General features: G+C 31.5%; 1 protein-coding gene across 2 annotated transcripts in view; it reads right to left on the bottom strand.

The window, feature by feature from the left end:
• Window positions 1–12520, bottom strand: part of LOC127731181 (ATP-citrate synthase-like) — a 52557-nt gene continuing 40037 nt past the window's right edge. For both annotated transcript variants that reach the window (XM_052240126.1, XM_052240125.1), the window contains 11 exons: window positions 12275–12379; window positions 9982–10063; window positions 9209–9447; window positions 8567–8660; window positions 8190–8344; window positions 7100–7250; window positions 5722–5865; window positions 5223–5336; window positions 4782–4864; window positions 3618–3694; window positions 1–3002 (listed from right to left, as the gene is read on the bottom strand). In XM_052240126.1, coding sequence (XP_052096086.1) covers window positions 2884–3002; window positions 3618–3694; window positions 4782–4864; window positions 5223–5336; window positions 5722–5865; window positions 7100–7250; window positions 8190–8344; window positions 8567–8660; window positions 9209–9447; window positions 9982–10063; window positions 12275–12379 — 1363 coding nt within the window. In that variant the 3' untranslated portion in view covers window positions 1–2883. The remainder of the gene's footprint in view (window positions 3003–3617; window positions 3695–4781; window positions 4865–5222; window positions 5337–5721; window positions 5866–7099; window positions 7251–8189; window positions 8345–8566; window positions 8661–9208; window positions 9448–9981; window positions 10064–12274; window positions 12380–12520) is intronic.

Raw genomic sequence — 12520 nt, 5'->3', positions numbered from 1 at the left:
CCCACTGTTGTATATTTTATTTAAACCCAATATACAGGGTCAACCACACTAATACATCTTGTATAAATATTTGATTTCACTGAAACCTTAACAACATAACTTCTACAAAACAGAGACATTAACAGATTGTACATTTCTAATACATGAGACAAAATCTATAAAGACAATGAATGTGATTACAAAGTCTATCTCTAAAACATCTTTTCACACACCTATCTACCAGTAGATATGTTTTATTCAAAACTTCAATTTGTGATTTATTAGGAAATCCATGGACATTAGTGGCATAAATATCTTAGTTTATTAAGATGTATTATATATTGATTGTTATATAGGCAGCAATTTTATCAACATCAATAGTATAATCTAAATAAGTTATCACAGTTATGGCACACTTTAATGGTTTAAACACATTTAGGCCTAAACATCATATGATATTGCATTTGATGACCTCAGTCAACACTTTTATGTTAAAGGTCATGGACAATTGTGAATAAAGTAAAATGCATAAGTTAGTACATGTATATGTTCGAGATAATAAAACAGTATCAAAACAATATATCAAAACAGAGAACAGCATTTATTACTTATTGTTCAAATTAACTTGCTTTGTAATACCTACGACTCATTTTGGAGGACGATCAAGGACTTGTAATATGTCATTTAATTACCAAGAAAACAATTCACAATTAAATCAGTGAACATCACCAATGCATTATATGTATGGGAGATAGGTCAGGTACTTTAGTAAAGTATAAAGACTTCTCTAATAAACATATAGGTTCTGTATAAAATATTGGCAATATTTAATTTGATGATTTTGTTTAACTACAAAATAATCAACTACAGTTAACTCTCATTGTCTCGAACTCGATTGACTCGAAATTTCGGATGAGTCGAAGTTTTCCCATGGTCCCGAACTTTGTTCCATATAAATGTATGTATTTCGACTCCTGATGAGTCGAAATTAGATGAGTCGAAATTTCGGTTGCCTCGAACTAAATTTACGGTCCCAAGGTTAACAAAAGCCTTCAAAATTCATTATTTATCTCGAACTAATACACATAAGTCAAAACATGACCTCGGGGATTTAAATGGATTGAGCAGTTAATCTGACAATACACGTGTAATTAGATTTCCGGTCACTGACCACTGTATTGATTTATGACATTCTGTATCCACGAGTGTTTACCTAAGATTATCTTTGATCACCATGATGAATAATTAGTGATACTTTATTATAGTTTATGAAAAATTATTCAAAATGTTTTAAAAACAATTAACTGTAATCATACACTAATGAGCTTTGTTGTGTATAAAGTATGAAGTGTATAAAATATGACTTCCGTTGTTGATCAACTCAAAACTCCTCAATCGGCGTCTTTAATCTTTTTGTATTATCTCTTGCAGAAAAAGATTGAAATAAAAGAAAATGAAAACAAATCTAAATTTTCTAAATCTCTTGTATACGAGAATGAAGAATTTTGTCAACTTTAAATAACGTTTATATCGATTGAAAATTACTCTTTCCGCTCATAAACCACCAGACAAAATTGTAACTGGACAAAGAAATAAATAAAAGACCATAACATACAGATACATCGATCTGAGACCAGAATATCGATCCCCAACCCATATTCATTCGGATTTATTTTAGCTTTACCAAGCTAAGCAAGAGTTGTGTCCCTTGGTCTGTCAAACTTCCGGTTTTCGTTTGAGTCGAACTACGGCTATCTCGAAACATTTCTCTGGTCCGGCAGACTTCAGATTACGAGAGTCGACTGTATATGATAAACCTTATATATAGATTATATCACTACATCATAAGCGGTACTATATTTCTCCACAAAAAAGTTAAATTTTCATATTTAAAACATTAACATTAAAGGATTGATGAGCTTTTCAAATATTAAAAATTTAACTTTCAGGTGTAGAGAAATATCATAATGCACGAGATTTAATGGTGGAATCTGCTCTTGGACAATACTTAGACAAATTTTATCGTTATTATTCAATGATCTGTAAATAGATGTGTTCTTTATATGTGACGTCAACAGGCATGGTAGCCTTTTCCATGACGTCACAATTGGATATTCAGAGGAAAGCAAGAAAATTTTGGAATTTTGATCAATGAAGAACCGAGATCAAATGATCCACACGTCGATTATAAAAAAAAATTTAAACTATTGAGAAAAGTATAAATTGGTTAGAGAAAAAAATGAAAAACTGTTTTTGTTCATATGGACTACAACATATATTATGCTATGATTTGCCCTTATATCCATGTGACATTTACAAGTTAATTACAACCTTATATAAGACTAAAAGACTTCTGTGTCACATAATTGCATTAAGTACAAACAAATTTGCATAGTATAACTATTAATGAATCAAATTAGTTATTTATTGATGGATTATCTTACGTTATCACAACTTGGTTTGGGAAATCTTACTTGATATATTGAAATAATAAAGAATAACAAAAAGCACTAAACAAAATAAAATTAAAACAAATCAGGACTGGAGATCACTTCTGAATGTATAATTATACCTTATTTTATTATGAATCAACATAAATTAGAAATATGAGGAATGTTACCATTGTAATTACATGTTTGATATAAAATAAATTATGAGATTCTCAGTACACTATAAATCTCTATTATCTTATACTGCTTAGTATACACTGAATATTCCAGTTTTATTCATCATTTATCAAGCCCTCACAAAAAATCTTAAAACTGGCATAATTCATTTAACATTTATAATAACGTATATTCTTATTCTTCTGGTATAATAGACAGTAACAATTAAAATAAAACCTCATTGTACAAAATAAAAATAAAGAGACAAGTATAATCTAAGTAATGTTTGATAAGATAATTAAACATTGTCTGTGTCAGTGCCCATCAGTCCTGTTGTTTCAGGCATGATGTATGATATGTCGTCCCAGGGATGTCTGTATAAACCTTGCTTTAATCTCTTTTGATCCAAGAAATGACCTGAAACAGATTGTATTTATAGATACCAATTCATTCAATTTAAAATTATCTATACAAGCAGATTTAAATTTTAAGCCATCTCTAAGAACAACCATTTTACACCTTTTGGCAACACTACCCCAGTGAAGGTTTGGATCTGGTGCAGTGGTTGACCATCCTTTAGTGTGATTGACCAACTTTAACAAGAACTAAATTATTTAGTACTCACCGAAGGCCTTCAAGGCCTTGAGCCTTCCATACAAGACCTATTATGGTAGTCAAGGACTTGAACCTTCCAAATGAGACCTAATATGGTAGTCAAGGCCTTGAGCCTTCCAAATGAGACCTATTATGGTAGTCAAGGCCTTGAGCCTTCCATACGAGACCTATTATGTTGGTCAAGGCCTTGAGCCTTCCATACGAGACCTATTATGGTAGTCAAGGCCTTGAGCCTTCCATACGAGACCTATTATGGTAGTCTAGGCCTTGAGCCTTCCATACGAGACCTATTATGGTAGTCAAGGCCTTGAGCCTTCCATACAAGACCTATTATGGTAGTCAAGGATGTAAATTACCCCAATCATATTGTATCGTGTGTTATGTCCAATCAAATGAAATTTAAAAAGTAATGCATACCTATAAAGCCCATGCTTCTTCCTAATACAAATAATCCATTCAAAGCTCCTATATCTACAAAGTCTTTAGATTCCTCTCTGTAAATAAAAGATTTATAATCAGATTTAAATAAAAAACTTCAGCAAAAGAAACAAGAGGCTCTAAAAATGTGTCGTCATCAATGACCACTTATAAACATTATAGACTAGTAATCAATTACTTAATTATTTTCTTTTATCTCATATTACTAATAATTTTTTTTAGTATACATTTTATTTATATCTACTATAATTTTTTTCAAAAAACACAAAAAAAATTGGTAAAAATCCTTATTCAAGTGCAATAACTAACTCCTGGAAGAAGTGGACTGCCAATTTCCACATGGTTGACCTATTTTTAGATGTTGTCTTGTTGATCATTTTTGATTTGAGATTGTGTCTCATTTGGTTCCAATTGGCCCAGTAGTTTCATAGAAATATTTTGTAGAAGTTAACAGACTATGATGGATGCAAAGTGATGGCAAAAGCTCACACTGGCTCCTTGGACAAGGACTGCTAAAAAGAAGTGTAAAACAGATTTAAACAAGAGGTTGCACATGATGTTGTGCAAAGTCTACCCCCACTCATTGTAACAAAATGATGAAAACTTCCAAAATAATTCGCCTGTAAAGCAGTCTCAACTAGTTAACAGATCCACATAGGCTATTTGTATAAGACCATCAGAAATCATTAAAAATCTAGATATATGATGATGATGGATGACTGCTTAACGTCCAATGGCAAATGAATATGCATATTCAGGACGAGAACATGTGTAATATGAATATTTACCCTGCTTTGTACTAGACCGACACTCAGAGCCGGATATACAACATGCTAGTTCACAAGGTAACAGTCCGCAGGAAGACATGTTACCTTACCCGGACACATTATTCTGACTCCGAGCCGACCAGTCTTTGCTCTTACTCCTTATTGCCGTGTGCTTAGCAGAGAAGCAGCAAATACCAAATTTAAAGTCTTCGGTTTGAACCAGCCGGGGTTCGAACCCACGACCTCCTGCACTCGAGGCGAACACGCTACCATGAGACCACCGAGGCAGTTCTAGATATAAGAAGTTAAGCTAATAAAATAGCAAAGACCACTACAAAACCACCAACCAATACCCCTAGTAATATGATTAAGTTACCTTGTAAAACAGCCACAATTATTTAACAGATCTACAAATGCTACTCCTATGAATCCATCAACATTCAGTATCAAGTTGGGTTTCTGAATATAAATAATACACATGGTGTATCACTGTTGGAAAGAAATATTATATCACAAAAAATACAACAATGTTAACATATGTCAATGTGTAAATAAAATGTCTATATATTATAATAAACAAATTTGTATGTTAATCAGCTTTTCACAGTAGTACTAATTGTAAGTGTAATGGCATCAACCTTTTTCATAATCTATGACTGTCAAGGAATATTACTTGTCTTGAACTAACAAAAATAAATTTGACTTTTATTTACATAACAATGTGTTAACATATTTCTGTTTTTAATGAAATAATTTGATGTTTACAAATGCATACTCTGGGTTTATTGTCCTCTAACTGAAAATAGTGTATACCTACCTTTGATGTAGTTATTTTCTCTACTTCACTGGCATAATCTAGAAGAGGTGTTGATGGAAAATTCTTCTGTGCATAATCTCTTAATATCACAACTCTCTTGTCTGGATTATTGATCTATAAATATTAATTCATTCATGTATCTAGGGGCACTATGACCAGTATTCTTGATATTGTAAGTTCAGAAATTAATGTGAAAAATGCAACTGGATGAACTGGACAATAATTAAAATCTTCACTTTAATGTACAAAATTGGCATTAAATCATCTTGCATAATCTTCAGTTGTTCCAAATTGGCAATCATAAATGTCCATTAAATTCTGAAAAGGCAGTACTGAATTGAAAAACTACATCTGAGATTCAATAACAATAAAGCATATTTGTTTCTTTTCATTCTGTCATTCTTTTAAAAAAGTTTACGAAAAAATTAAAAGCAAAGGTAGACATAGTTTTATTTTACATTAATTTGTTGCTTAAAATTTCACTGTAACTTATACTTACAGATTTGACTCTATGTCCTATACCCATTATAAGTTTTCCTTCTTTCCTCATCTGGTTGACAAACTCCATTGGAATAAGTTTACTTTCATATGCATCACTAAACTGTTTGGCTGCTGCATCTAATGCACCTCCAAATCGATCTCCCTATAAAGTAAAATATATCATGCACTACCAAATCTATCTCCCTATAAAGTAAAATATATCATCTAATGCACCTCTAAATCTATCTCCCTATAAAGTAAAATATGTCATCTAATGGACCTCCAAATCTATCTCCCTATAAAGTAAAATATATCATCTATTGCACCTCCAAATCTATCTCCCTATAAAGTAAAATATATTATCTATTGCACCTCCAAATCTATCTCCCTATAAAGTAAAATATATCATCTATTGCACCTCCAAATCTATCTCCCTATAAAGTAAAATATATTATCTATTGCACCTCCAAATCTATCTCCCTATAAAGTAAAATATATTATCTATTGCACCTCCAAATCTATCTCCCTATAAAGTAAAATATATCATCTAATACACCTCCAAATCTATCTCCCTATAAAGTAAAATATATCATCTAATGCACCTCCAAATCTATCTCCCTATAAAGTAAAATATAACATCTAATACATCTCCAAATCTATCTCCCTATAAAGTAAAATATAACATCTAATACATCTCCAAATCTATCTCCCTATAAAGTAAAATATATCATCTAATACACCTCCAAATCTAAAATATATCATCTAATACACCTCCAAATCTATCTCCCTATAAAGTAAAATATATCATCTAATGCACCTCCAAATCAATCTCCCTATAAAGTAAAATATATCATCTAATACACCTCCAAATCTAAAATATATCATCTAATGCACCTCCAAATCTAAAATATATCATCTATTGCACTCCAAATCTATCTCTCTATAAAGTAAAATATATCATCTAATGGACCTCCAAATCTATCTCCCTATAAAGTAAAATATATCATCTAATGCACCTTCAAATCTATCTTCCTATAAAGTAAAAGATACTGTATATCGCTATACTTTTGGTCCTTTATGATTTATCAGCTCTTCAATGTTAGTATTAGATTTCTGATTTCAAAAGTGTTGGCCCAAAGCATCACTGAAGAGACATTAATTGTCAAAATTGGCACAAGCTGGTTCAGTAAAATAGGTAACGTAAATGTTAGTATCTAAAAGATCTTAAATCTTACATGTCATGTTTTAACAATCATTTAAAGCACTTCTATATTGATATACATGTAAAGGTAACATAAGTTAATACCAAATATGATGTTTGATTTCAATGCAATGATCTAAATTTCCTCTCATCACTTTAAACTTCAAATGCAGATCTTTTCTATTGTCAAACTTACAATTGTCAACAATCCAGATGCCAGACTGGAAACAAGGTCTTTACCAGCTCGAGCACATACAATGGTATTATGGGCACCAGATACAGCAGGACCATGATCAGCTGTTACCATCAGACACATCTCTATAAACTTTGTAGCATATCGTGGAAGTCTGTGACACAAATAAAAACTAACAGTTAATATACTTTTGCCAGAAGCAAACCAATGTATCATTAGAGGACAAAATTTTCTATAGAAGAATAGAAGAAGAATATTTTTTGTTCCAATTAAGGGCCCTTGATGGGCAGCATGATATTTATACGCACAAAATAATACACTGTGATTTTGTAACAAAATACACAATTTTTTTTTTTACATTGAAATGAAACATTAAATGTTCATAAAGTTATAAAGCTACATATATTTCTTCATCTTAAATAAAGCATGTACATTTTATTCTAGGCAGGACCAGAACCATAAATCATTACAATAATCATCATTATTAAGTATTTTAATATAAGTTTTGTCTAACATCTAGACATTTAATAAATATATATCTATATAAACCTGAACCAACGTATGAATGAAAACAAGGTAAATTTAACCAATCTTTTATTGATGTTGACCTCATCACAAAAGGCCCCTGGAAGCAACTTTTTTAAAGATTTGTCTTATTTCTAATAACATCCTGAAGTAACATTTATGTCAACTTCGGGCAAAAGGAGCATAACTACCTACATCAAACTAGAACATATCTGTATGCAATCTTTGGCAATACTGAAACCCATATTAACTCATTCACTATGTTTGTATAAAATGTAAGTCATACCAGTGTGAAAATAGGTCACGGTTGTCTACTTTAATTATGGATTTAATGGTTTAAGATCAACAGCATTGTACAACAAAATGAAACTATCTGTAACAGCTTCAAGGAAAATTCAAGGGCAAACTCATGCACATGCTAGTTGAGGCTGACCTCAAAGTCCAAGAAAACTCAAAAATAATGTCAAAGAAATATATTTTTTCCATCTAAATAAGAATTTGAAATGTGATTTAAGTGCATTATTTGGATAGCTCCTTATATTTTTTTTCAAATTTTTTGTTTACTTGCCTTCTCTGGAACCAAAGCAGACTCAACACCCCACCAATACCCATGTCTTCTTTAAATATATCTGTTATAGGTATCCCAGCATACAACAGTTCCTGTCCTCTCTCGTCACATATACTTGTCATAAAAGATGCTGGCTTTCTAATTAATCCTAATTCCTAAAAAATATATATATATATAGTCTTTACCTGACTGAATATGCAATATTTTGATTGATTGATTGATTAATGGATGCTAAATGTCCAGTACCAAATATTACATGTATGGTAGGGGTTGTATATTTATTGTCAATAGACACACTATATGCTTACACTTGCAATTGTATAGTCAAAAGAAACTGTATTGTGATATTACTGTCTATAAAGATAATATATTCTTACCCTTGCCCAGGTAAAATCCATAGGTACTGTAGGAGGGGGCACCTCTTCCTGTGGGACTATAACACCATCATTAACCAACTTCTTGTATAAATCACTGTAATAAAATAATAAACCTATTACAATCCTATGCTTAAGAATGTGAACTTTTATCTACATATTGCCTTTCTAAAGCTATTTCTAATCTCAAAGAGTCTCTATTTAAAACAAAGTCTGGCTTGAAATACTTGACATATTCATTTTGTTTGACATATGATTTGTTTGCAAAAGGTACTTAATAATGGTTTGTACAAGAAATGAACAACAACACTTCAATTAAAGACACATGGATAGCCTTCATTTGATGAAAAGCAACAAATTATTTCCCTTTGTGATTTATATTGTTGGGAAAGACATATGCTGTAGAACACATATTTTAACAATGATCAATAAATCAAATATCCTGTCGTAAAGCGGTTATTTTTTGTCCTATCTTAAGGTTTTGTTGATTTTTTTTATTTCAGAGAATTCGCAGTTGATGACAGATTATTGATAGCCTTTATTAAATCTATTTACTACTTTAGACTCTTGAAAATTCTGAGCTAGACATATTATCTCCTTTATTCAGATTTAAGAGAAGACTGGCTTTAATATACAGGTACCCACCCAATCAATTGTCCTAATTCATCAAAGCTAGTTGGTACATGACATCCTACTTCTTTTAAAGCTTTGTTTTTCTCCACAGCAGTCTCTGCCTCAGCATTAGCACAAGCCCCAGCGTGACCAAACTGTACCTCTGATGTAAACATTTTAGCACATGTTCCTATACACCATGCTACTATAGGTTTAGTTATCTGACCATCTTTGATAGCCTGGATAATCCTATATTCCTCTGTTCCACCAACCTAGCAATTAATAATTCCATGTTGTAAGAGCTTTATAAATCAGACTTTTTTTCAAAATAAGACCATCTGATTTATCAGGATTAGACCATTTGATTTTTTTCAGGATTAAACAGTCTTCATTTTTCTGCTGTAGCTACTAATATCTGATCAGACTGACACATAATGGCTGTTTGTAGGTTTAAACTAAATTGACTGGTCTCACTTTCAATTTCAAAGTTTTAGGATTTGTATATGTCTCGATATTTTTGTTATCCGTAAGTATTGTTAGTGGGATATCTCATTGATGTTAAGCCCATATTTCCTTCACTTCACATGTGATAATGGTGTTGCTGGGATGATGTCTCATTAATGCATCCCCCAAATATCCTTTTGTCCATATTGAATGTTAGCCCCAAAAAATCAATTGACTATTCAAAATGTTTATTAGCATTTTCAAATGATAACTGAAATAAGCATAAAAACAACAGAAAATATTTGGAGGAAAAGTGAAATTAAATGAGATGGTTTTAGACATTCTATAATCTACTGACTTACCTCCCCTAAAACAACGATCATTTTGACATCTGCTTCGTTCTGGTATCTCATGATATGGTCCAAAAATACAGTTCCTGGATATCTGTAAACATATCAAACAAGAAAAAAATGCTGTAAATTATTGCATATTTTTATTTATGTGATAAACATGACTTTCAGATTCAATAAGTCAAAAACTATTATTTTAATTCTATTCATGATAAAATGAGATTAATTCTATTCATGATTAAATGAGACGACACGGTATATGTCATTGAAACGGTAATCCAAAGACTCAATCAATCAAAAGACATGAATAGTCAAAAAGAAACTCAGATATAACTGATGCACATTCCTTAATTTGACATTTCAACCACTTTTTTTATAGGCATCAATAAATGCAGACATTACTTTCTGAATTGAAAATTTCATATGGTATTGTACACAGAAAAGCTCAGCAAAATACAGTATGAACAGAGACAAGATTATTGGGGTAATTTACATTGTAACAGATTTCATATTCTTTAATATTAGTTTTACAGTTACACAATAAAATGCTCCGCTGGGCGCAGCTTGATACGACCGCAGAGGTCGAACCCTGAACAGTTGGGGCAAGTATGGACACAACATTCAAGCTTGATACAGCTCTGAATTTGAATTGTGATTAAATATTTGACACAGCATAGGTTTCTGACACAGAATGAATGTGGTATAAGAACTTAAAATTTTTTAATTTACCTATTATGGTCCAATATCCAAAATCTAAATACATGGTTAGATTCAGCATATCAAAGAATCCAAAGAATTCAATTTTTGATGAAATCAAACAAAGTTTAATTTAAACCCTATTGACCTCAATGTGGACCAATTTGATAACGGGGCCCACAAATCAAAATACATGGTTAGATTCAGCATATCAAAGAACCCCATATATTCAATTTTTGTTGAAATCAAACAAAGTTGAATTTTGGACCCCAACTTGGACCAACTTGAAAACTGGGCCCAAGAACCCCAAGAATTCAATTTTTGTTAAAATCAAACTAAGTTTAATTTTGGACCCTTTGGACCTTAATGTCGACCAATTTGAAAACTGGACCCAAAATTAAAAATCTAAATACACAGTCAGATTCGGCATAACAAATAAATAAATGTGGTCAAAGATTTTACAAATCTAATGCGCCATACTGTGCAATTAAAGATTACTTCTTGAAATTTTTCAATATTTGAAATTTAAAAAAAAAAATAATTGAAGAATAATTCTTTTTAATTTCTGAAATCTGAAATGAGAAAAAATTGACCCCCACAATTTCTTTTTACCCCCCCCCCCCCAATTTTTCGGGGGTTTCCCTCATGATATGGTCATAATCTCAATTCAAATTTCCAATGCAATTTGCAACCATAATTACCCATTTAAATTTACCATAGTGTTAACTTAATCTATTTTATAATAGAATTTTAAATATGGTGTCAAATCTTTCATATGGATTTTTTTGTAAAAAAAAAAAGATGCAACATTTGCAGATATTTTTACTGGTCTTCCTTTATAAATATGCATTTCTTTAAACATAATTTAAAAGCAGTGTAAGGGAAGTAATCAAAACATTGTATTTGGATTACCTCCCTTAAACTGTTTTATATTGTCTTAATTGTTCATTAACCATAACTTTATACATAATTTAAAAGCAGTGTAAGGGAGGTAATTCAAATGATGTATTTGATTTATCTCCCTTACACTGCTTTAAATTATGCTTTGTACTAAAGTATTTGTCCATTAACCAGGACAACCTTGTTTTTCCCCCTTTTTTGCCCCTGATTCCTAAACGGTTTGAGCGATAAGCCCCCAAAGCAAATCCTAACCATCCCTTTGTGGTATGGAAACTTGTGATATAATTTCAGAGAGATCCATACACCGTTCCACAAGTTATTGTCTGGAAACTAGAAAATGCTTATTTTTGGCCTCTTTTTGGCCCTAATTCCTTAACTGTTTGTACCATAACCCCCAAAATCAATCCCAACCTTCCTTTTGTGGTATTTAACCTTATGGCTAAAATTTCATAGAGATCCATTCACTTAAACTAAAGTTATAGTGCGAAAACCCATGTGTCTTCGGACGACGACGACGACGACGCCAACGTCATACCAATATACGATATAAAAACCTTTTATTTCACCATCTATTGACAATTATTAGTTCTAAAACCAACCAGATTCGCAATTAATCTAAAATAGCCTTCAAGGTATCTTAAACAATTGCCCTATGACTTTATCTCCTAGCTTTACTTGTCATATTTTCCTATAAATATACATGAATTACCTATCTCCACCAATGGCTACACCTTCAAACACACCATTCGTATTGAGTGATATAATGTTGTTTAACTCGTTGGACATTCCTCCAGACCTCGAAACATACGAAACACTAAAAATACAAAAATCTTATTCAGTACAGATTGTAAGGGTTTACTTACTTTTAAAAATTAATTTAATTTTGAAGACCAGACAAAAAAAAGTACAAAACTGTCTCACCTCTAAAGCTTTACTTTTACCAGAATGCATCAAT

Source organism: Mytilus californianus, unplaced genomic scaffold, assembly GCF_021869535.1.
Source record: "Mytilus californianus isolate M0D057914Y unplaced genomic scaffold, xbMytCali1.0.p SCAF_2, whole genome shotgun sequence".
Classification (NCBI taxonomy): domain Eukaryota; kingdom Metazoa; phylum Mollusca; class Bivalvia; order Mytilida; family Mytilidae; genus Mytilus; species Mytilus californianus.
The sequence above is the reverse complement of the archived record's forward strand: the minus strand, read 5'-3'. Positions and strand labels throughout refer to the sequence as shown.